Genomic DNA, 23,340 nt, shown 5'->3' with positions numbered 1-23,340 from the left:
TGTAGTTTCCTTTCCGTTCCGCCTACAGTTCTAGGACCCCGCCTCCTCACTGCCCAGCTGGAGGCTGGAGGCGAGGTGGGGCGGAGCGGCGGCCCCGACCCCGCCAGGGTGGGGCGGATCCCGTCCCCTCGGCCGCCCGGGGCTAGGGCTAGAGGTCCAGGCCGACGAGCCTCGTCGCGGCCGTGCTGCACTTCTGTGCCCCGAGGCCCGCGCTGGAAGCGGGCCTGGTGTGCTCGCCCCGCTGCTCCGCGAGGCAGGTCCGGAGGCTCGCGCGTGTCGCCTCCCCCAGCGCCCGCCGTCCGGAGAGTCGCCGGCCTGGGTCGCCGCCGGGGTAATGCAGGGAGGCGGGCGGGCAGGGCACGGTGCGGGGACGCGGGGGTCGTTAGGGAGCGTAGCTCGGTGGGGCACGGCGGAAGGCTGTGGGGCCGAGCTCGGCCGGCCGGCGTCTGCGGGAGCCCGCGCCCCGCGTGCCAGGCGCCCCGCGGCCGAGTGTCCAGCGGCGCTGCCAGGTGCAGGGCCCCCCGCCCCCCCCCCCCCCCCCGGGCTCTCACCTTTGTGGCACACGCAGGCCTTGGCGGCTTCCCAAACCCTGTCTGCTCGGAGACTTCGAAGGGACCTTGTCCCAAAATTCAGTGTCCAGGCGCCCTTTTGCCTTCGGTGTTTACGTTTGTTTTCCCCTCCTGGGTTTGTGTGTCAAATACCTTTCCTCCAGACTTGATCGCGGTTTGTGACAGCACCCACCTAGCACAGTGCTTGGAGCTCCGTAAATATTTGTTGAAACTGTGAGTCATGATACTAAGTTCGGTAAATGCTACTGAGCTGTGTGCCTTGCTATGATCTTTGTTAGGGTTTTAGGAGATTTCAAGATCACCTTGAGAATTATGGTAATTTTGATGACCGACAAAGGGAATTGGTAGATTCTGTAAATACATAGCCCCTTTGGTGTCCCTTTAAAGCGTTAATTTTTCAAATGAAAAACTTCAGGTATGACTTCGATATTATGGAACAAATTAGATTATTTATGAAGCTTTCTTGTAATTAGCTTTTTAGGAACAACTGAAGGAGCTACACTGAAGTACTGACCAATAGGCTTGGGAATACAGGCTCCTTAAATATATATTCATATCACATATATACACATTTTAAAGACAGGGTCTCACTGTGTTGATAGCCTGCTTCTTTCTATCTCTGCCTCCTGAATGCTGAAATTAAAGGCATGCTTTTTTTTTTTTTTTTTTCTTTTAAGGATTTCTAATCATAGCGTGATAGCAAAAACTAACAGCAAATCTTTCACTCCACTCCTTTGCCAGGTACAGCTGCGGCCTTGACCTCAAAATGTCTTGAAAACTTATCTGTTAACAGTGTGGTCTATCCAAGGCAAAACTCCCGAGATTGAACCACCCCACAGAAAGGAGCAATCCTTTGGGTAGTAACAGTTCTAGAAGATTGTGACCTGAATTTTTTTTTTTTTTCAAATCATTGTGTTGTTTAAAGCAACAGACTCAATAACCACTTGCTGATACTAAGTGAAAAGCAGGTGCAGAATCATGACAACCACAAAAATTAAGTCAGTCACAAGAGCTTTCTGCTGCAGGTGGTCGGCAGCAGGTCAGAGCCGGGTGTTGGTACTAGTCTGCAGTGCCTTTCCCATACTGGCTATTCATTGAGTGTGTGAATACAAACTTTCTGTGTGTGGTTTCTTTTGGTATTTGATATCTCCTTGGCTTCTCCTGGGTCACAAGCTATAAATATTTTCACTGTTATTCAGATATTGCCAGCTTGCTTTCCGTATGAGCCTCAATAGTGTGTCTTAACGTGTTGCACTTGTCTTTTGGGTTTTTTGTCTGTTTGTTTTTGTTTTGAGACAGAGTTTCTTTGTGTAGCCCTGGCTGTCCTAGAACTAGCTCTGTAGACCAGGCTGGCCTTCAACTCTGCCTTCTGAGTTCCAGGATTAAAGATGTGTGCCACCACCGCCCGGCTACATTTGTCTTTTACACACATAGAGTGTATATAAAGTGTTGTATACATTCATTTGGTTTCAGTCCTCTTGGAGGGTAGGCAGCAAGGCATAGCTTTCCTTACCCCATACCCAGCCCCTGCCCCCATGCCTTAAGTTGACAGCAATGCTTTTCAGGTGACAAAATAATAAGCTTTCTGGCCCTTCTTTCCCTTCCTCTACCTTTGCCCTGCAAACATCCACTTCTGCCCTCAGCAATAAAATTGGATAGTACTTTATAAAATCTATGGTCTATAAAATCTTCTTTTTCTCCTATTGTTTAACTATTTGTAGAAGCCTTGGTCAAATATGGACTTTGACTAAAATGAAGCAATGAAACCCAGTTTCAAGAAATGGTGTTTAGAAGGGAATGGCCATCACTAACAGTGTTGTCCTCACCACTGGATGAGACACACAAGATCTGGGTGGTGATTTTTGTAGCTCCTTGAATCTCAAGAAGTTACCCTGCTGGAGTGCTGAGCCTGTGAATGAAAATGGACAGGAGTTGTTTGCAGAATAATACATATAATTTGTGTCTGTCAACACGTTCCAAGTTGGATATAGTTGAGAACTAAAGATCATAAAGTAAAAGATTCAACTTGTGAAAACATCATTTTACATGAAAACCAGGAAGTCTCTTTTCTAAACACATGGCAACAAGCATTTATTTGTTTTAGCCCATTATAAATGATGTTTCAGATTTGTGAATCCTGGACCTGACGAGTTAGGAGGTGGTTAGTCAGATGTCTTTGAAGATCCCCCGAGTTTACTTGTAATGCAGTCATTAGAGATTATTAGAATTTATTTGCAAGTGGCACACTCCTTACATAAAGAGGGTCCACAATCACTTGTCTGTATCCCTTCATGCTTGTTCAGGGCAGAAAAGGAGAGAAAGAGACTTTGGATGTGGAAACTCTCTAGCTTCCTGCCACGTCAGAACAGTGTTTTTAAAGCCACTCAGGGATGTCACTGGTCTTTGTGTCAATGAGCCGCAGCCTAAATATCTGGTCAGCTATGACATCTAGTTCTTCGAGGAGTTTATGTAAATCTAAGTAATTTTGCTTTTTTTTTTTTTTTTTTAGTGGATATATCTGCACCTGGAAGGGAAGATAAAGCAAAAATCTTTGAAAATAGATGGAATTTGGTCACTTTCTGTGAACTAAAGCGATTCAATGTCTCTTTTGGTAAGTCTTGTTACAATTGTATGCCATCAGAGTAATCAGATCTGGAACAAAAAGACATTCAGATGTTTTGACCTAAATGACATGTGGTCTTGAGGATGATATAAACTCTCAATGAATTTTGTCTTTCTCAAAATGAGTTTCTCCTGCACTTTCTTTTCAAATATACCCATTATTCCTATTCTTAGTTCCAAACCCATTTTTTCATATGTATATTTTCTTAGATTCCAGTCCCAATTAGTTAGTTATGGATTTTCTTTTAAAACTTCAAAAATTCTTTGTATAAATTCTAATGTGTTTTCCAAGGCAGGTAAGATAGTGTTTAAAAAGAAACCTTTGACTTAATCTGAAAAGACTTTTTTTTGAATGCTTGCATTATGTAAGCTACAATGGGACATATTTGTATATTAGATACATAACATCTGCTTTAGAGTAAGTAGCTTGAGGACTTTTGGTTATACTCACTATAGTATTGGAAAGGTTAACATCAGGACAGTGATCCTGCTCTCTAAAATTATGTGAGCTCAGCAGGGCAGGCAGCAGCGCCCTCATTTAAGTTTGCTCATGATTGCCAAAAATTAGAGCCAATGTTTGGATTCATCCTGCCATTCTGCTGTAGCAGCCACCCAGGCTGGGAGGTAGAACTATAGAGTTAGGAGGCTGTTGTTGCTTTCTATGGAAAATATATAACACATTTGCTGTAAATGTGTGCATCTGGAAAATACATTGAAATGCTTCCTTCTTCAAAGTGGGGTCAGCGAATCCTCTCTGCAATATAGGAAGATATTACAGAAGATAAGAACATGCTGTTGCTTTTCTGCCCTCGTAGCTCAAAAGCAGCCATCAGCAGTGTGGAAATTATAAAGAAAACAATTAAAACTCTGACTGTGTACTGGACCATAGTTTGTTGATCCCTGTCCTCAAGAAATTTTAAGATTGACAGGTTTACATGGTGTTGCAAGTGAGAAAAGATGTGTAATGCCCTTTTCACTAGTCCCTTCACCTGAGTGATGAGGATTCTGAGATTCAGAGTGCTGGAGTCCATGTAAAATGATTACTAGATTGGCCTAGCTGGAAAACACCAGCTTGAGACATATCTGTGTGTTCTAGAAGAAATAAATGGGAGTACTTTTAAGTAACTGACAATAAAGTGTTAGCAGACATGGGTGGACTTTGAGGCTCACGTGATACTGTGTTTCAGTGCTGACATATGTGTTGATGAGACACTTGAAAATCATTTATCACAAAAGTCTCTCATAAGCCAGGCATGGTGGCACATGCTTGTAATCCCAGCACTTGGGTGGCAGAGGCAGGTGGATCATTGTGAGTTCGAGACTAGCCTGGTCTACAAAGTAAGTCCAGGACTGCCAAGACTACACAGAGAAACTCCATCTTGAAAAAACATAAAACAAAAAAAAAAAAAAAAAAAAAGAAAGAAAGAAGAAGAAAAAAGTCTCTCCTATAATGTGCTTATACTTTTCTTCTGACTTTTTTCTTTCTAAATAGATCAGTATCACTCCATTAATTACTGATGGGATAGATAACATATAGATACTACATTTCATTATAGGCAATACCTGATAGTAAAACTATGAATTGATACTCAGGAAAATGTAAATTTTGGTAATAGAAGCAAGTCTCTTAATTTGCTTTGAGTTGGACATGTTTGTCACCTTCAGAAGCAAAATTGGTTACAAATATAGTCATTGTGCTCATAGTGAAATACATTATTTAAAGTAGGAAAACATGATTCCTATATTTAGGAAAACAATATGGGAAAAAAATGTTTAATATTGCATACAAGCCAGGAGTGGTGGCTCACGCCTGTAATCCCAGTACTCAGGGAGGCAGAGGCAGGCGGATCTCTGTGAGTTCAAGGCCAGCCTAGAGTCTAGGACAGCCAAGGCTACACAGAGAAACTCTGTCTCAGGAAAAAAAAAATAAATAAAATAAATAAATATATATATATATATTGACTACAGCAGAATAATTTTCAGCTTAATAGGAGATAATTTTTAGCCAAATATTTAGGAATTTGGCAAATTTCTGTGGTGCTAAAAGACTTAGAAGTTAAGAACAACAGTTAAAATAGATTGATAACCTCAAGAAAAGTGATGCTAAGAGCAGAGATGGCACTGAACACAACGGTAGCAGAGTGATGATAGTCTTCTGTGCACCTGGCTACTTCTCTGTCCCATCCCCGTGAGGACTCCGTCTGGGCTGGCTCTCTCTCCCAGCTCTGACGCCAGCTCTTTACACACAGGCTAGCACTGCGTGTGTATCACACTTTTCACTTATCTAATGTATTTCTGACTTCCAGGATTGTTTCTGTGCTTCACGAACACGAGTTGAATCACTCAGACCCGAAAAACAGTCAGAAACCAGTATCCATCAGTACTTGGTAAGAAAATGGTTGAGCATGGCTAATGCTTGTCCTTTGCCTTCTGTAATATTGTTCATCCTCATAGCTCTGTTCTCACTCTTTCTTCTTCCTGCTGGTCTCTAAGTGTCTATGACTGACCTCTTAACCTCCTCTCCCTGAGTAGTGCCATCCATTCCTATGGTTCCAGGGACTGAGGTTTCATGCTGTCCTGGAGCTGCCTTGGCTGTTCTCAGCAGAACAGACTTACTCTTCCCTGGGCCCTGGCATTATTAATGGACTACTACATCAGATTAGATTTGCCAGGGCATTTCTACTGATTTGACTGAAACTTTAATCTGTTTCCAAATCTTACCAGCCCCTGTACTTCTCAATTTGGCTAACTCGAGTCATGCATACTAGAAACATCAGAGTTCTCCTCGTGCTGCCTGCACACCTCCCTTCAGGAGCAGGAGCCCACTACTCAGTCTCATCTCCAACCTGGCCTGTTGGGCATAGTCTTTGCCTGTAGTGTGTTCACACTTGCAGCCTCTCCCACAATAGTCACACTAGCCTTCAGTACTGTTCCAAGATGCTTGCTGCTGCTGCTTTGAAGCCAATGGGTAAAGTCCAAATCTCCCAGCTTGACTCCCAATGGTATGGTATGCGACCAGTTTTTGAGTCTCCTTTCTTACTGGTATATTCTCTTCTCACTGCTTGAAATACTCTTGTTTCTGCCCTCCCCTGAAATTTCTCCTCATCCATAAAGAATGAATTCAGATTGTGTATCTATAACTCTTCCCTCTTGGGTCTTTTTTACTTCATTGTGTTGTCACCTAGGACCTTCTCGTGAAACAGTTGTTACTGCACTGTGAGGTCTGTGTGTCTTCAACCATAGTGTGATTCTCATGGAAGGGGCATCCTTGTCTTACATATCATTGATTCTCCTAAGCAGTGTCTGACATATTAGGTGATATTTAAAGGGACATACTTGGTAATATGTCTCTGAAATCTTTACTCCTCTAAATCGGGATTTATACTACAATTTTTACTATACAATGAAACCTGCTTTGAAAAATTTGTTACTACATAAGGTAATTCCAGTTATTTCTGCTTATAATTTATCTCAGGCCTGCTTTAACTATTACCATTTTTATTCACCAAAATTCTATCTTTAAGTTACTTGCCTTTTTGTATAATAGGAGATGGTCTCCAACCCTTACTGCCCTTCAGGCTGAGGGAACTCAGTCACATGACTTGTCTCTGTGCTGTTACTGAGACCTGAAACTCTGGAATTTCCTTGCTGGTATTCTTGTAACCTCTGAGTTGAAGCTCTTTTGTATTGTAAGTTAGACAAAAATCTTAAGTGAAGGAAGCAGAGGTATGATTTGACATCTTGTGTAGAAAAGCAGACTGGAGAAGATCTGTGAAGGAAATTGAGCCCTGCTGAACACTGGTAAATAGTGCTTAGAAAAGGCTTCTTGAGCCCTCCCCAGGCCTGCTGAAGACACTATCAGTTGCCTCCTGTTGGTGACTTGTAGCTTTTTGTCAGGCTGGATACTGTACACTGGATTAAATGTTAGGTTAAAATGATACAAATTTAAGTACTTTGACATCTGACATTAGTCTCCCATTAGAAACTATACAATTTCTAATTATGATTTTTGTTCCCCATGACACTTCACTGAAGACTGGTGACATTAAAGACAATTAGTGTAAACAATGTGGCTATTAAGAACATTCCCTGGGTTTGCTGTCTGAATCCAGGTTCTGACTCAGATAGCTAAGCAACAGACCTCAGTACATGGTTTAAAACTCAAACCAGTGGACAGCCTTCTATGAAGTCTTGTTAGAAAGATCCAGCAGATTTTCCTTCCTAAATTAGGCCTTTTGCATCTTCAGGAAGTCATTAAACAACTGCCTGGGTTAAAGATGGCTGTGGTTTGAATTTGAAATATCTCCGTGAGCTCATTTGAACACTTGGTCCTCGACTGGTGTTATGGTTTGGGAGGGATATGGAACCTTTACGAGGTGAGCCTTGGTGGAGAAGCTACATCGCTGGGGTGAGCGTTGAGATTTTGTGGCCTGGTCCTCCTTCCTGCTCTCCCTTGCTCTTTGACCTCTGATGCGGTTGTAAGCTGGCCTTGTGCTTCTGCATTTCTGCTTTTGCTTCTGTAGTGGACTCTGTTTTTTTGGAACTATAAGCCAAGGTAAACTGTTTCTTTCCAAGTTTGCTTTTGTCGGGGTATTTTATCACAGCAACAGAAATGAAAGGAGGACAAGGAGCCTACCATAATTCTGCTTTTTAAAATCTTTAGAAGTGAGGCTAGTTTGAGATGAGCAGTCTCTGTAAACCCATGTTGTCTTCTTACAATTGCCATGAGATTTTCTTCATGGCTCATATTTCTTCTGCTCATTTGATCTCAGTTTCTTCTGTGCAGAAGCATCAAACTTGCTGCTTTGTAGTATTCTACTTTTTGAAAATTGCGTCTCTTCCCAGATAATGGTAGTTCATGTCTGTACTCCTAATATGAAAGACTGAGACAGGAGAATTGCCACAGATTCAAGCCTGTCTAGGCTATGGAGTGAGGCATTTCCTTTAAAAAAAAAAAAAGAAAGAAAGAAAAAGAAGGAAGAAAGGAAGGAAAATCAAAACTAAAGGAAGAAGGACTGGATGACTGGTAAAAACGGTTGCTCTTGGATGAGGGTTGGTGGTTCAGTGTGTGATCATAGCAACAGAGACTGGAACATGAGGAGAGCATGTTCAAGGTTAGTTTGGGCTGTGGAGGTAGACCCTGTCTCAGAAACAACAAACAAAAAGACCCTCCGCCTTTGAATATTTATTTGCCTGTACATGTATGCTTCCTCTTGTTTTAAGAAGACTATGCAATCCGTAGATGGAGGGAGTTAGAGGCAGGCTGGTGAGCTGATTCAGCCCATCATGCAGTAACATTATGTCACTTCCCTTTCAAAAAATTTGCCTTATTCTATGTGTATGGGTGTTTAGCCTTCATGTATGTATGTGTACCACATGCATGAAGTGCCTGCTGAGGCTAGAAAAGAGCATTAGAACCCCTAGAACTAGAGTTACAGATGTAACCCAGTTCTAGCGAGCAGCTGTGTGGGTGCTAGGAGTTGAACCTGGGACCTGTAGAAGAGCAGCAAATGCTCTTAACCACTGGGCCGTCTCTCCTCCCCATGCCATTTTTTAAGTTATAAAAGTAAACCTTGGTGCTTTATGTCTCCAGGATTTCTAACAGACTTACAGATTGCTGTCACCTTAAAATTTTAGGACATTGTTACACATGCTTCTTTTTAGTGTATGTTTTCTTTACATCTGTTCCAGAGAAACCAAATTGACTTACACTGTCATCCACCCCAAATGGGGCTTATTTTCACTTGTATAATTTCTCTCTCACTCTTTGGTTCTTCTTAGATATCACCCACCTTTATCTCTGCTTAACCAGAAAAAAAGTGTTAGCAGTCTGCTCTCAAGTTTAGGAAACATACTTGCCATGATCTGTATAACTCCATCTATTAGCTTCAAACTCTACCTATTTCTCCTGATTAAATAGATGGATATATAAAGGAATTAGCACAATTTCTGACACATAGTAATGCTGTTTTCCCCCTTCCTTCTCGCCTCATTAGAGAGAGGCCCAAGATTCTTGCCACCTGCTGTAAAGATTCTAAGTGTCCTTCGGGGTCCTGCTGTCCTTTAGGAGAGCCTCAAGGATATCATATTATGCCATGGAGTTGGGCTTCCTCTTTCTGCTCCATGTGTGATATTGCACTGCTGCTAAATTTAGCTGCAAACTTGACTCTGACCTTATGAGACCTCATATTGCCACGGGCACCTTCAGTTGGGAGGCCTGTAACCCTCAGCTCCCATCTCCTTAGCTTTATTTTTCTTTTGACCTCTCTCTTACTTCCTTTCATCATAGGAAAGTCTTCATCTATTTTAGTAGACTGTGGTGTGGAGTTTGTTCTTGACTGTTAACACAGAGCATACACCTCAGACTCAGCGCAAGAGCAAAGCCTGGAATATCCCTCACACATCCTTGCAGTTCCTCCCTCAAACACACTTTGCAATTAGCATCTACTCTTAGCACCTTCTACAAGTTTTGCTGGAAACTGAGATGGAAAATGCTTCTTGCTCTTTGTAAATATGACTTTCCTGCCTTTCCCTCTTTAGGCTGAAATCTCTTTGACATCAGTTGGCAAGTGGTAAATTCCTTCTGGATCTTAAGATAGTTTCTTCAGGGGCTGGAGAGATGGCTCAGTGAAAGCACTGTCTGTTCTTCCAAAGGTCCTGAGTTCAATGGTGGCTCACAACCATCTAGAATGAGATCTACTGCCCTCTTTTGTTGTGCAGGCAGAATACTATATAAATTATATATATATATATATATATATTTTTTAAGAGTTTCTTCAGCCACCTTCCAGCACCTTCCTGATAACTATTAATGTTTTCTTTTGGGATACTAATGATGTTTATTCTATTTTCTTGTAAAAAAAAAATGCTGCTAAATTTATGTGTGAACTTGACTCTGAGTCCAACATCTTACGAGACCTCATATTGCTGTGGGATACTAATGATGGTTATTCTATTTTATTTTTATCTTGTAAAAAAAAAATGCAGGTTGATGAGCCAGCCATTTCCTGGTCACCTCCATCTGCCAGAGCCAGTGAAGCGATCTGTTCCACTAGTGTCTCTCACTATGAACTGCAAGTGGAAATAGGTAATGGTCCTGGGCTGCACATCGTTGCCGCTCCGTAACTGTAAACGAAGCTGACAGCACAAAGATTAGTTTGCTGGCATGCCTCTCTTTGCTGTCACCTACAACACAAAGCTGGATTTTAATTGGGTCTGTTAGATGAATCTATACATTCCATGTCTGTCTAAAAATAATCACTCATGTTTTAAGGTTTCTGTCTAGTATTACTTTTCCACTGAAGTACATTTAGAAAATAAAAAGAACATTAGATAATTTAAGTACTTATTTGTATCATTTTGTAGGAAGTTTCTTCTTTTTTTTCTTTTTTTTTTTTTTATGCTTCTCACAAAGATTTATTAATGCCACATTGTGAACGGTACTTAGACAAGTGTATAGTGATGTTCCGTGTTTCTATCTAACAGCGCTTGCTTAATCTTAGTCTACGTGATTGATCTTGAGTCCACTCAGGGAGCAGCTAATGATGGGCAAGTGCAGAACTGGAGCCTCTCAATGCTTTATTTCTTTTATCAGCTCTCCTGATTTTATAAAAGATGAAAGTCGTTAACCCCATTCCTATCCAAATTTTCTGGTAAACCTGGCTATAGTAGGGTTTCATGGGAACCCAGACATTCTTATTAAGGCTTTGAAGCATCTCAGCAGGAACAAGGCCACAGGCCACACCAGATTCCACAACAGGTGGGGAAAGGTCACAGAGCACGCACGACACGTGCAGTAGAGGGCGTTGAAGGAACCTGTTAGAGATATCTATCCCAAGCTTTGAATCTGATTAATAATGTGCACACGCCTTCTAGTATAAAGATTTATTCCCTAGTGTAGGGGATGGAAACCAATTAACTAATTTTAGTTCATTGCTCAGTAGCAGAGTAGATAAGATAGAGCACCAAATGAACAGCTTTGGGAGTCAAAAATAATGGCAAAAAGGGCTATCTTCTTAAGGGGAGTTGGGACTTTTTGTCATTGTTTCTTAAATACAAACCACAGAGAACAATTCTGGCTGTTTTAGGAAGTTTTGAACAATATTACTAATGCACAGAATTGTTAGCCAGAAGAAAAGGCTTGGCAATGCATTGCCACATTCTCGGATATTCTGCCGCAGACATCAGACCCTGCTGAGAAAATTCTGTTGAAGAAGGTGTGGTTCTTGGTAATCAAAGGTGGAGCTTTTGAACATGAGGGCTCAGACTTCATGGAGGGATTAATTAATTTATCGACTGATGCCATTTATAGGCTCTGGGGAGTGAATGAGCCAAGCATCTACAGCTCTCATGTATTCTTTTTAAGACTACAGAAATAGCTCAGCCATCTTAGCAGTTTGGCAGCTCATAAATTTAAACCTGTATTTACCATAGAACCTGGCAATCTCACGTGTAGGTATGTGCCAGAAAGAAAGGGAGATATATCTTCTTAATGACCTGTGTAGGAATAGTTAGGAAATTTTTATTTACAGTGCCAGAAATTGAAAGTAAGTAAAAAACCCATCCTCTATGAAAGTAACTCAAATACCCACCCCCTATGAATTGCTTGCTCTTACAGAATTTTAAAAGTTCTTTTTATGTTCTGAGTAGAAATCTTATCAGATACAGACATATAAGACCATCTTATAGATATAGGCAAGGCAGCCCAGTTAGGAGGAAGGGATCCAAAGGGAGACATGAGAGTCAGAGAGGACCCCTATTCCCTTTGTGAAGGGTCCCACGTGTTGACCATGCTGTACATCTGCTACATATGTGTAGGGGCCTGGGTCCAGCCCATGAAAGCTCTTTGGTTGGTGGTTCAGTCTCTGTGAGCCCCTATAAGCCCAGGTAAATTTACTCTGTAGGTCTTCTTGTGGTGTCCTTATCCCCTCTGGCTTCCTCAAACTTGCCTCCCACTCTACCACAAAACTCCCTAAGCTTGACCTATTGTTTGGCTGTGGGTCTCTGCATGTTTCCGTCAGCTGTTGGATAAAGCCTTTCAGAAGACAGTTATGCTAGGCTCTTGTCTGCCAGCATAGCAAATAGTGGCAGGGGTTGGCTCTTTCTCATGGGGTGGATCTCAAGTTGGGCCAGTCATTGGTTGGTCATTCCCGCATCTCTGCTCCATCTTTATCCCTGCACTATCTGTAGGCAAGACTTTTTGGATTGAAGGTTTTTATGGGTGTGTTGGTGTCCCTCTTCCCCCACTGGAAGTCCTACCTGGCTATAGGAGGTGGTGATTTCAGGCTCCATATCCCCTACTGCTAGGAATCACAGCTAGGGTCATACCCAAGACTCCCAGGAGCCTCCCCTGTTCCAGAGATGGCTCCACCACCACCAATTTACATTCCTTTCCTGTCCCCCCTTCCCTCCCCACCTCGTTCTCCCATCCCCTTTCATCCCTCCATCCACTTCAGCTGACTGTTTTATTTCCCCTTCTGCGTGAGATTCCAGCACCCTTCCTTGGGCCCTCCTTGGCTTCTTTGGGTCTGTGGATTGTAGCGTGGTTATCTTTTACTTATGGTTATCCACTTCTAAGTGAGTACATGCATGTCTCTCTGGCTCTGGTTACCTCAGTTGGGATGATGTTTTCTAGTTCCATCCATTTGTCTGCAAATTGTATGATGCCATTGTTGTTAACAGCTGAGTAGTGTTCATTCTTTGGTTGAGGGACATCTAGGTTCTTTCCAGTTTCTGGCTATTATGAATAAACCTGCTATGAATATAGTTGAGCAAGTGTCCTTGTGGTATGGTAGAACATCTTTTGGGTATATGCCCAAGAGTGGTATAGATGGGTCTTTTTTTTTTTTTTTTTCCAGAGCTGAGGACTAAACCCAGGGCCTTGCACTTGCTAAGCAAGTGCTCTACTGCTAAGCTAAATCCCCAACCCCCAAGATGGTTCTTGAGCTAGATCTATTCCCAATTTTCTGAGAAAGTTCCAGATTGATTTCCAAAGTGGTTATACAAAGTTGCCCTCCCACCAGCAATGGAGGAGGGTTCCCCTTGCTCCATATCCTTGCCAGCATGTGCTGTCACTTGAGTTTTTGTTTTTGGTCTTAGCCATTCTGACAGAAGAAGATGGAATCTCAAAGCAGTTTTGATTTGTATTTCCCTGGTGATTAAGGACATTGAACATTTCTCTAAAGTGCTTCTCAGCCACTGGAGATTCCTCTGTTGAACTCTCTGTTTAGCTCTGTACCTCATTTTTTAATTGGAAGATACAGACATTCTTAATATTTTCAGTCAACAGTTTCTCTGCTGGCACCCTCACACAGACATGCATGCAGGCAAGCCTCAATGCACATAAAAATAAATAAATCTTAAAAAAAGACAATTGTCCATAGATTCTTGGGCTGCTTACTATTCAGCACAGCAGAGTCTGAGAGAGAAAGGAGGCCTTTAGTCTGTGACACCCCTAAAGCCAGCGCTCTGTAGCGGACACACAGGGCTGTTCAGCAGTAGGCAGTCTAGCTGTGCAGTGAAGTAATGCTGTGGGGAGAGGGCCCTGTCCTCATTGTCCCTCGCCAGGCCTCATGGCATTTTTTGTATATTGGTAAATAAATGTACACTCCTGATTTAAAAAAAAACAACAAAACTTCAGTACCCTAGTAAAACTTCAATAATGAGAAAAGAAAGTGGATCGATAAATAAGAGTGAACAAAAAAGCCAGTGAGTGGAGTCTGAACATAGTGAGTACTTACTGTTTGACACACAAACCTTCATTCAGGTTCAACAGGCGTCATGATGTGGCCGTCACTCCGAGTGTCTGTGTTGGGGGTGGAGGTGTCTTCATGAGTTCACAGAGCGCCTTTCCATTGCCTGCTACGTGACCACCTTTGAGACAGCGAGGCCGAGCAGGTCCACAGCAGTAGAAGGAAAATATGAGACCTGAGAACACACGGCATATGACCCTTTATGCAAAATCTGTCCGATAAGCTATATAACTTCTAGTTCCTTCAAAGACATTTCCTTAAGATGGATGACTAGAAAGTCAAGGAGAGAACTCAAGGTTGAGTGGACAGGAAACTAAGAGTGATGTAAAGAAAAGAAAGGTTAATCTCCTTCTGAGGGTGGACATAAGAGTTGGAGGGCTAAATATGACCAAGATATATATAAGAATTTCTCAAAATTAATAAAAATGTTATTTTAAAAAGGGGCTGGAGAGATGGCTCAGCAGCTAAGAGCACTGGCTTTTCCTAAAGCTAGAACCCAGGTTCAATACCCAGCACCCACATGGCAGCTCACAACTGCCTGTAATTCCAGTTCCAGGGGATCCATGGTACGGAGGCACACACAAGGTGCACATATATAGAGCATGTGGGCAAAATTCCCATAATAGACAATTTGAGACATGAGGACTGAGACTTGGGCTTTGTACCATTGAAAACTGCTGATAGCCAGGCTGCATCTCCCAGGTTTGGAAGGCCCCGCCTTCCTGAGCAGCGTGTGGACCCACCCTGGCTGGTGATAATGACCTTTCTCTTGGGTAGCTGGGAATGGCCTGGGTGGGGATGTTGGAGAATCTAGCGTTTGAGCTCTGGGCTGTCACTATGGAACAGAGGAGGCTGGAGTCTTTCATCTTCTTAGTGGTTTTGAAAGACAGGGAGTTTTAAGTTGTGCTGATGTATACAGTGTTGACTTTGTTTCTGCTTTGATTGTTACCATGGGTTTTACATGTGGTTGTAGGAAGAGGGTTTGACAACCTGACCTCTGTTCACCTCGCACGACACACTCCTACAGGAACTCTGGTGACTATAAAAATTACAGACCTGGAAAACTGCACGGAAGAACGGCTGAAAGCCTTACAGGTAATGACGGAAAGGAAGGAAGTGTTGGCTGTGATGTCTATTTGAGGAGGGTCTGTTAGAAATTTAACTAAATCATATAGTCACCAGACTGGGAAAAATACATGGAAGTGAGATGCATTAGCTGATAAATCAAATATATTCAAACTCCGGTAAATACTGTGATATGAATTCTTCAAGTGAATGGCATATTTCAGTGCTACATTGTAGACTGGAAACACCCTCAATCTAGTGACAACCAGAGAAACAGGAAAAAAAAAGAGGCTGCTTTTCTATCATATAAGCAAAATTAACCTCAGAATTGATAAATTTTAATAGGATTATATTTCAGGCATATAAAATTATTTTTTGTTTATATTATAATTTATACAAACAGGGAATTTATTATTTTAGTGTTGTCTCAAATTTTAAAATATTGGTATGAGTTTGAGGAGATGGCTCAGCAAATGAAGGTGCTTATTCCAAACCTCATGATCTGAGTTTGATCCCTGGAGCCCACTTGATGGAAAGAGAAGACTGATTCCTCCAATCTGGCTCCCACCAATGTCATGTACATGCACCTCCCTGATAAATAAATAAATAAATGTAAACATATTTTTAAAACACTTAATGTGGAGATATGTAGGCAGATAGGTAGATAGATGGACATAAACAGCATAGAAAAAAAAATAGGAAAAACTATGTCAGAATAGTTACAGTGGTTCTCTCCATGATATGGTATTATCAATGATTTCTCCTGTCCCCGTTTTTTTTTTTTTTTTAATATTTTATTATTTATACAGTATTTCTATACTGCCTGCATGCCAGAAGAGGGCACCAGATCTCATTATAGATGGTTGTGAGCCACCATGGCTCAGAACCATGTGGTTGCTGTAAATTGAACTCAGGACCTTTGGAAGGAAATACAGCCAGTGCTTAACCTCTGAGCCATCTCTCCAGCTCCTGTCCCCATTTTTATGTTTTTAAACATTGCTGCAACAAAAACTAAGAGTATTTAAATATATTCTTCTTGGAGGCAGACTGAGTCACGCTCTTTCACTATGTGCTTCTGGACAGGGTCTCTGACATTTTAAAAGTACCTTATAAAACACAGATCAGTGCCATGTATTTTCTGGAGCACGTATGAAGTTTAGAAGCAAAAGCTCACGTACTCCCTTGAGTATTTACCACAGCCACTGCTATGATGAAAGATAAAGGGGACTTTTAAATGTCTTTTCTCTTGTACATTTCTCCTAGAGAGCAGTGATTCTATCTCACTTTTTCCAACACCCCAATATTACAACTTATTGGACAGTTTTCACTGTTGGCAGCTGGCTTTGGGTTATTTCTCCATTTATGGCCTACGGTAAGAAAATCGTTTTAAGAAAAATAACTGATTGTTTAACCTAGATGCTATCATTGTAAAAACGAGTGAGATCTGTCATTAACTACTTTTAATTTATAAATTTAGTGGCCAATTTTAGATTTCATGGTATATTTCTGCTTCATATATTTCTGTTTGTTTTAGTTTTAGTTTTAGACTAGAATAGATATGATGATCCATGAAACCACCAGTAATTCTAAAAGTTGTATGCCTTGGCACACACTGGGCTCCCCTTCAGCTTCCTTCTCTCTCGTAATAGACAATAACTATTGTTTTGCAAGTAAAAACCATTCGTGCACATAAGTGCACTGCCTTTGCCTCTGTTTCACTGTGCTATAAAGTGATGTCACTGAATTGTAAGTGTCCGTGTGTGTGCCCAGCTCCCTTACTGTGCTTCTTAATGGAGGTAATCATTTATGCTTTATTTTTTTGAGCACAGCACATTGCTCAATAAGTGCGCTGAATAAATAAGTGAGTGGATTCTAGAGCTTTGCTCTTTAGAACGGCTCTAGTGAATAACTTCTAAATTTAAAATATGACATTCATTCAGAAATACTGAAAAACATTCTTTTACGGTTTAAAAAGTAACTAAAAAAACTGTGTGTGTGTGTGTGTGTGTGTGTGTGTGTGTGTGTGTGTGTGTGTGTGTGTGTGGTATGACTATGACTATGGTTGAAATCTGGAGCTTTGAGCCAGGTAGGCAAATGTTCTGCCCCTGAGTTATTTCTCCAAAGAAATAACTTTCTCCAAAGAAAAGCAAGAGGGAATGGGAAGGGAGAATTAAGGATTAGGATTAAAGATTTCTAGCCAGATCTAGTGGCACATAGAGCTATAAATTGCTTGGGAAGCTGTGACAGGAGGATCACGAGTCAAGACCTGCTTGAGCTGCAGAATAAGTTCAAGGCCAACCTCAGCAACTCAAATGAGATCCTACCTTAAAATTAAAAAATGGAAGAGGGCTGGGGATATATAGCACAGTAGCAGTATTATTACCTAGCATGTGTGAAGTTCTAGGTTCAAGCCTCAGTACCACATTATGGTGGTGATGATGGTGGTGAGGATGTTGATGGTGCTGGTGGTGCTGGTGGTGGTTGATGGTGGTGGTAGTGTTGGTGATGGTGATTCTTGAAGGAAATTTGCTTGGGAAAATGGCCAGACTCGAGTAACAGATGTGTTTGTCTCCTTATGATTGAAAAGAATGTTTAAAGCATAGTAAAAAGTAAAATCACTTTAAGTGTTCATCTGAATATGTCAGGGCTTTCTTTCAGGTTCAGCAAGTCAGCTCCTGAGGACCTACTTTCCTGATGGAATGAGTGAAACGTTAATAAGAAACATTCTCTTCGGAGCAGTACGAGGGTTGAACTACCTGCACCAGAATGGCTGTATCCATAGGTATTTGATTTTTTACATTCTACACAAAGGAAAGAATTTTAAAAGAAGTCATTCAGGGAGGAGACTTTAGTAAAGAACAGTTAAGTGTTGAGAAGGAGGAATAAGCAATTTATCAATGAAAATCGAAGGGGCCAGTAGATAACAATGGTGCCTGCCATTGTGCCTGTTCACTAGAAGTGTGAACAGTATGCTTGCTGGTGTTGCACTTACAAAGTGCATGTCTCACTGGGAGGGTAGGCAGGAGGCCTCACATGGCCAGGGTATCAGCTAGGATTTGTTCTTTTTAGGAAAGTAGAGCTTCTTTACCTGCTTTCCAGCTTACATCATGTTTCTGTCTTGTGTGAGGTACAACAGTCCTTTTCTTTTCTGAGTGGTCTTCAGCCATGCAGAGCGCCACACTGAATACCAGTTCTCCTGTGGTCTTCTGAACTTGTGTTTCCATAGTTAAACTTTGAGTAGACTTGCTGATGTTTTCATCTCCTTAGCACTTGGTGCTGGGCTGCTTGTTTTCCAGCAGCTTTCTCACTGAGGGTTCCAAACTGACTATATCCAAATTGTTTTCTTTGCCTCACCAGATTATTGGCTGTCCTACTCTGTTAGTGTCCAAATTTAGTGTTTTAGATGGAAAATTAAGGCTCTTACATAATTTATAGGACAGTTAGAGGAACCTTAATATGACAGACATATCTTTATAAATGATGTTATTCAACAGAGGCCTCTATTGTATTGCATTTAACCTTAAATAATAATGGTATGTTTCAGTGCATCCTAAAATAGCAAAATTAATAATTTGATCTCATTTCTTAAAGAATTCTAACAATTCCAAACATGTATCCTTGTGACTTCTCCCCTGTTCTGGTACTATATTAAGTACCTGAGGGGTTCCCTGACTCCTTGAAGATGTCATGCACAGTGCAAACTGTACAGGGCTGTTTGATAAGGGCGTTTACTCTCCAAGGGAGTGTACGAGTGTGTTCTCACCAGGTTTTATTCACTCTTCATCGGCCACATTCCTAGTACTTAGGATTGTTTCTTTTTATTCTAGGAGTTTTAAAGCCAGCCATATCCTCATTTCTGGTGATGGCCTGGTGACCCTCTCTGGCCTGTCCCATCTGCATAGTTTGGTTAAGCACGGACAGAGGCATAGGGCTGTGTTTGATTTCCCACAGTTCAGCACTTCAGTGCAGCCGTGGCTGAGTCCAGAACTGCTGAGACAGGTCAGGTGTGGCTATTGCATTGGGTTGTCTGTGCGTCTCAAATGTCTTTGAGTTTGACTAAAGGACAGTTGTGTCCCCGTTTTTCTGTGAATGGCTGCCACAAGACCTTTTCTCTTGTCAAAACTGTGTTAGGAATTTTTAATTGTGAAGGCATCTATTGGGGACATGTTGATTCTGTGCTCCGGGGCTTTCCATTGTTCACCATCCGCTGTCGAGAGGACGCCTTTATGCCGTTCTTGGTTATTTGTACTAAGGCCTTCAAATTGTGTTTTCAGGACTTGCATGGATATAATGTGAAGTCAGATATTTACAGTGTTGGGATCACAGCATGTGAATTAGCCAGTGGGCAGGTACCTTTCCAGGACATGCATAGGACTCAGGTAATGCTCCTGAACTCCCTGAACTTAATGTTGATAGCTTTCTTAGGTCTACATAACTTCCAGTGAATATGTTTGCTCTAGACTCTAGAGTTTTGCTCTCATTTTTGCCTCAGTGTTTTACCTGTAAATGTTTTTCCTTTCCCCCAGATGCTATTACAGAAACTAAAAGGTCCTCCCTATAGTCCGCTGGATGCCAGCATTCTTCCGCAGTCAGACTCTAGACTGAGAAACTCCCAGTCAGGAGTGGACTCTGGGATTGGAGAGAGTGTGCTCGTCTCCACTGGAACTCACACCGTCCATAGTGACCGGCTCCACACGCCCTCCACAAAAACCTTCTCTCCTGCCTTTCTTAGCTTGGTGCAGCTGTGTTTGCAGCAAGATCCTGAGAAAAGGTATTGGTCACCTCTAAATAGCACAAAACATATGTGTTTTATTTCTTAGAGCAGTTTTGTGATATTACCCTTTTCATAAATTCACGTCTTTTGATCAAACACTTAATCTGGAGACTATCAATGCTAAGAACAAGTCAAAGTGATTAGCAAGTATGAAGAACTCCGGGTTCAAAATAAGAAGAGTTGGGCTCCTTTCTCAGTCATACGGAATCCAGCCAAGCCACCTCATACAAATCAATTCTTAGTCTGTTAAGGCACCTTTAGAATCTTCTAAGCCATATAAAATGATTTTGCTGCTATTATACTGAATATATATATATATATATGTATGTATGTATATGTATATATATTAAAAATATATATAGCATGTATACTATATATACTAGTATATAGGTATATACTAAAGGTATATATAGTATATATGTATATACTATAAGTATATAGTATATGTATGTATATGTGGTATATATATCTATAGTATATATCTATATATAATGCTAATGCTAGCAAATCATAATCCTAGTATATAGTATAGACATATATATACTATATACCATTATATATGTATATATATCTATAGTATATATCTATATATAATGCTAATGCTAGCAAATCATAATCCTAGTATATAGTATAGACATATATATACTATATACCATTATATATGTAGTATATGCTAGATATACTATATATTGTTTACTGTATATACTAGTAGTATAAATAATGATATGCTAGCATTAGCATTTTAGAAAGAAGATATAGAATCTAACCTTCTTTAAAGTTCTTTCATCCTGCCATTGTTCCTTATAAATAGTATGTGCACAATAAAAGTTAAGTATGATTTTTTGGTGATTTGGGGATGGTTTGCAAGACGCTGTTTCTCTGTGTAGCCCTGGCTGCCCTGGAACTCACTCTGTAGACCAGGCTGTCCAGGAACTCACAGAGATCTGCCTGCCTCTGGCTACCAAGTGCTGAGATTAAAGGCATGTACCATCAACGTCCAGCTGAGTAGGGATTAAATGTAAGGGTATTTCCAGAAGTATTTCTTCCTATCAGTCAAGGCTGTTGCTAAGTATTGCTTCTAATCTATGTTCTTTTTTCTAAATATTTTTTTATAGTTCTGAACCTCATTTTTTTTCTTTTTTTATTGTTTTTTTGTTTTTGATTTTGTTTTTTTCTTTTTTTTTAACACAGGGTTTCTTTGTATAGCCTTGGCTGTGCTGGATTCAAACTCATAGCTATCCGCCTGCCTCTGCCTCCCTGAGTGCTGGGATTACAGGCGTGCACCACTGAGCCCAGCTTCCAAACCTCATTTCTAATGTAATTATATACCTAAAAATGTACATTCTGATATTAGGCTTTATTTTCTAATAACTTTTTCAAAAATTTCAGGCCATCAGCAAGCAGTTTGTTGTCCCATGTATTCTTCAAGCAGGTGAGCTGGTCCATTGTTCATTGTTTTAAATAATTTAAAATATTGTTTTCAAAAGCCTTTAGTTAGTTGATTTCATAGGACACAGGTTACCAAGAATTTTACTAATAACTTTCCTATAAAATTAAAGCAAGAACACATTTTTAGTAGTTTAATTTTATACTGTGTGTGTGTGTGTACATGGATGTATGTTCATGCATGTGTCAGGGTCAGAGAAGAGCTTTCAGGAGGCCTTCTCTCTTCTCTCACTCTACATTGTGATCCCAGGGGTGGGCCTCAGGTCTTCAGGTATAGGGGCAAATGCCTTCAGCACCTGTGCCTGCTGAGCCATCTGATGGCCCTTATTATGGAATATTTAAAAGATTTTTATTCTTCAAAACCAGATGAGTAAAAGCAGCATATTTTCTAACACGCTCTGTATTTTTATCAACTTAAAAACTGGTGTCTGTCCAACCTAGAAATAATGATGGGGAAGAATAATTATGATGAAAAATTATAAGATTTATAAGAATTAGAAGCATTTATAGGAAAAAGACCAAAAAATAATTTTAAAGTTTTATTTCTTTAAAAGTTATTTATTGCTAATAAAAAGTGTTGAGTCTAACTGGGCACTGTGGTACAGGCTTGTAATCCCAGCACTTGAGAAGGCAGGGGCAGGCGTATCTCTGTGAGTTCGAGGCCAGCCTGGTCTACAGAGTGAGTTCCAGGACAGCCAAGGCGACACAGAGAAACCCTGTCTTGAAAAAAACAACAACAAAAAAGTGTTGAGTCTGTGTGCCCACATGACTGTTTTAAGCTTTTTTAACAGATGAAAGAAGAAAGCCAGGACTCTATACTCTCACTGCTGCCGCCTGCTTATAACAGGCCATCAGTGGCACTGCCGCCAGTGTCGCCATGGAGTGAGCTGGAATGCGAGTTTCCTGATGACAGAGACCCAGACTGGCAGTTCTAGGGTTGGAAATCATTTTATGTCCTCCATACTTGACAGCTTCTCCTTGCTGCTTCTCTTCTGTATTGTTCGGTACAAATGCCAGATCTATACTTGAAAATACAGTTGGTGCACTGGAGAATTGACGAGGTAAAAGCGCTCTGTTTGTGGGGCCTGGATTACCCCGTGCTTAGCTCAGCACCTTCACAACCGCAGTGTCACAGTTGCAGTCTAGCTGGTTAGTGTCACCTCTCCTACCACCCACCCCACCTTTCCAAGCTGTGACTGGTACTTTCTGGATCTCAGTGTAATTTCTGAGCCAGTTAATCTTCTTCTCCATGTTGCTGTCCTCTGGGGAATGAGCCCTCCTCAGAGCACAATGCTTTCAGGAACATCTTCTCTTCCAGACTCTCCAGCCTTTTTGATCAGCTGTTGTTAGATGAACAGGCTGGTGTATTCTGGCACAAAGCCCTTTTTATTTGGAGAAGGAAAAATGTTTGTCGTATTCCTTTCATATATGGTGACATCAAACTGAGCCTTGCTCACATTAAATAATTAACTTGAACTATAAAGAGAAGATGCAGTTTGCATTTTAAAAGGGAGGGGGCTAATGTAACACTTTTCTACCTGTGTAAATTACGGATCCTTAATTCATGCACCCTGTGGGAGCTCAATAAAGATTTACTACATTGAACCTATCTTTTATTTATTTTGTGTGGCTTAACAAAGCTAGAACACAGGTTCTAATTTGTTTTTGCTAAGAGAAGCTCTTTTTTAAAATGTAATTTACATAACCTAGTAGATTGCAAGCAATCTTGACAAGTGGCATTCCAGCCTTTTATGTGATTGTTCCTGTAGTGTGGAAACCTGTCGACCACACAGTTGCTCATGATATTGCGTCCTTAGCAGGAGATGTGTGTACTAGTTACTGTGTTGTTGCTGTGAAAAAATACCCTGATCAAAGTAACTTAAGGAAGAGCTGCAGTGGGCTAGTTACGTAATGACAGGGAAGGAATGGCAGAGGAGCGGAAAGCTAAGAGACGACATCTGAGCTACATGCGCAGGAAGCAGAGAGGGTGAACTGGAAGTGGGGCAAGACTCTGGACTCTCGGAACATCCTCGGTTGTTCACACTTCCTCCAGCAAGGCTCAGAATTCTAAAAGTTCATGTCCTCCCTCTAGAGGAATGCTCATTTAGAATGT

General features: G+C 41.1%; 3 protein-coding genes across 3 annotated transcripts in view; 1 reads left to right on the top strand and 2 right to left on the bottom strand.

The window, feature by feature from the left end:
- The window catches only part of Trak2 (trafficking kinesin protein 2), a 61,587-nt gene extending 60,968 nt beyond the window's left edge, over window positions 1-619 (bottom strand). Inside the window, exon 1 of the mRNA XM_055617088.1 lies at window positions 552-619. The gene's annotated coding sequence lies outside the window, so the exon portion shown is untranslated. The remainder of the gene's footprint in view (window positions 1-551) is intronic.
- On the top strand, window positions 70-22,832 carry Stradb (STE20 related adaptor beta). Its single transcript, XM_055617090.1, has 12 exons — window positions 70-331; window positions 3,079-3,180; window positions 5,498-5,578; window positions 10,179-10,278; window positions 14,916-15,037; window positions 16,271-16,379; window positions 17,666-17,789; window positions 18,835-19,006; window positions 19,282-19,386; window positions 19,534-19,778; window positions 21,171-21,213; window positions 22,019-22,832. The coding sequence occupies exons 2-12, from the start codon at window positions 3,169-3,171 to the stop codon at window positions 22,160-22,162; spliced, it is 1,257 nt and encodes a 418-aa protein (XP_055473065.1). The 5' UTR covers window positions 70-331; window positions 3,079-3,168; the 3' UTR covers window positions 22,163-22,832.
- Window positions 10,591-11,120, bottom strand: LOC129684017 (ATP synthase subunit ATP5MJ, mitochondrial-like). Its single transcript, XM_055617091.1, has one exon. The coding sequence runs from the start codon at window positions 10,904-10,906 to the stop codon at window positions 10,730-10,732; it is 177 nt and encodes a 58-aa protein (XP_055473066.1). The 5' UTR covers window positions 10,907-11,120; the 3' UTR covers window positions 10,591-10,729.
- Window positions 22,833-23,340: the final 508 nt, after the last annotated feature.

Source organism: Psammomys obesus, unplaced genomic scaffold (assembly GCF_907164565.1).
Source record: "Psammomys obesus unplaced genomic scaffold, mPsaObe1.curated_primary_1811, whole genome shotgun sequence".
Lineage (NCBI taxonomy): Eukaryota > Metazoa > Chordata > Mammalia > Rodentia > Muridae > Psammomys > Psammomys obesus.
This window is presented reverse-complemented; position numbering and strand designations above follow the sequence as displayed.

Bases quoted from the DNA above. Each gene is read 5' to 3' on its own strand.
- Stradb (XM_055617090.1), top strand. The intron at 10,279-14,915 runs GTAATGGTCCTG...ATGTGGTTGTAG, and splicing joins TGAACTGCAAGTGGAAATAG to GAAGAGGGTTTGACAACCTG. The intron at 21,214-22,018 runs GTGAGCTGGTCC...CTTTTTTAACAG, and splicing joins CCCATGTATTCTTCAAGCAG to ATGAAAGAAGAAAGCCAGGA.
- LOC129684017 (XM_055617091.1), bottom strand. From the start codon at position 10,906: ATGCTTCAAAGCCTTAATAAGAATGTCTGGGTTCCCATGAAACCCTAC.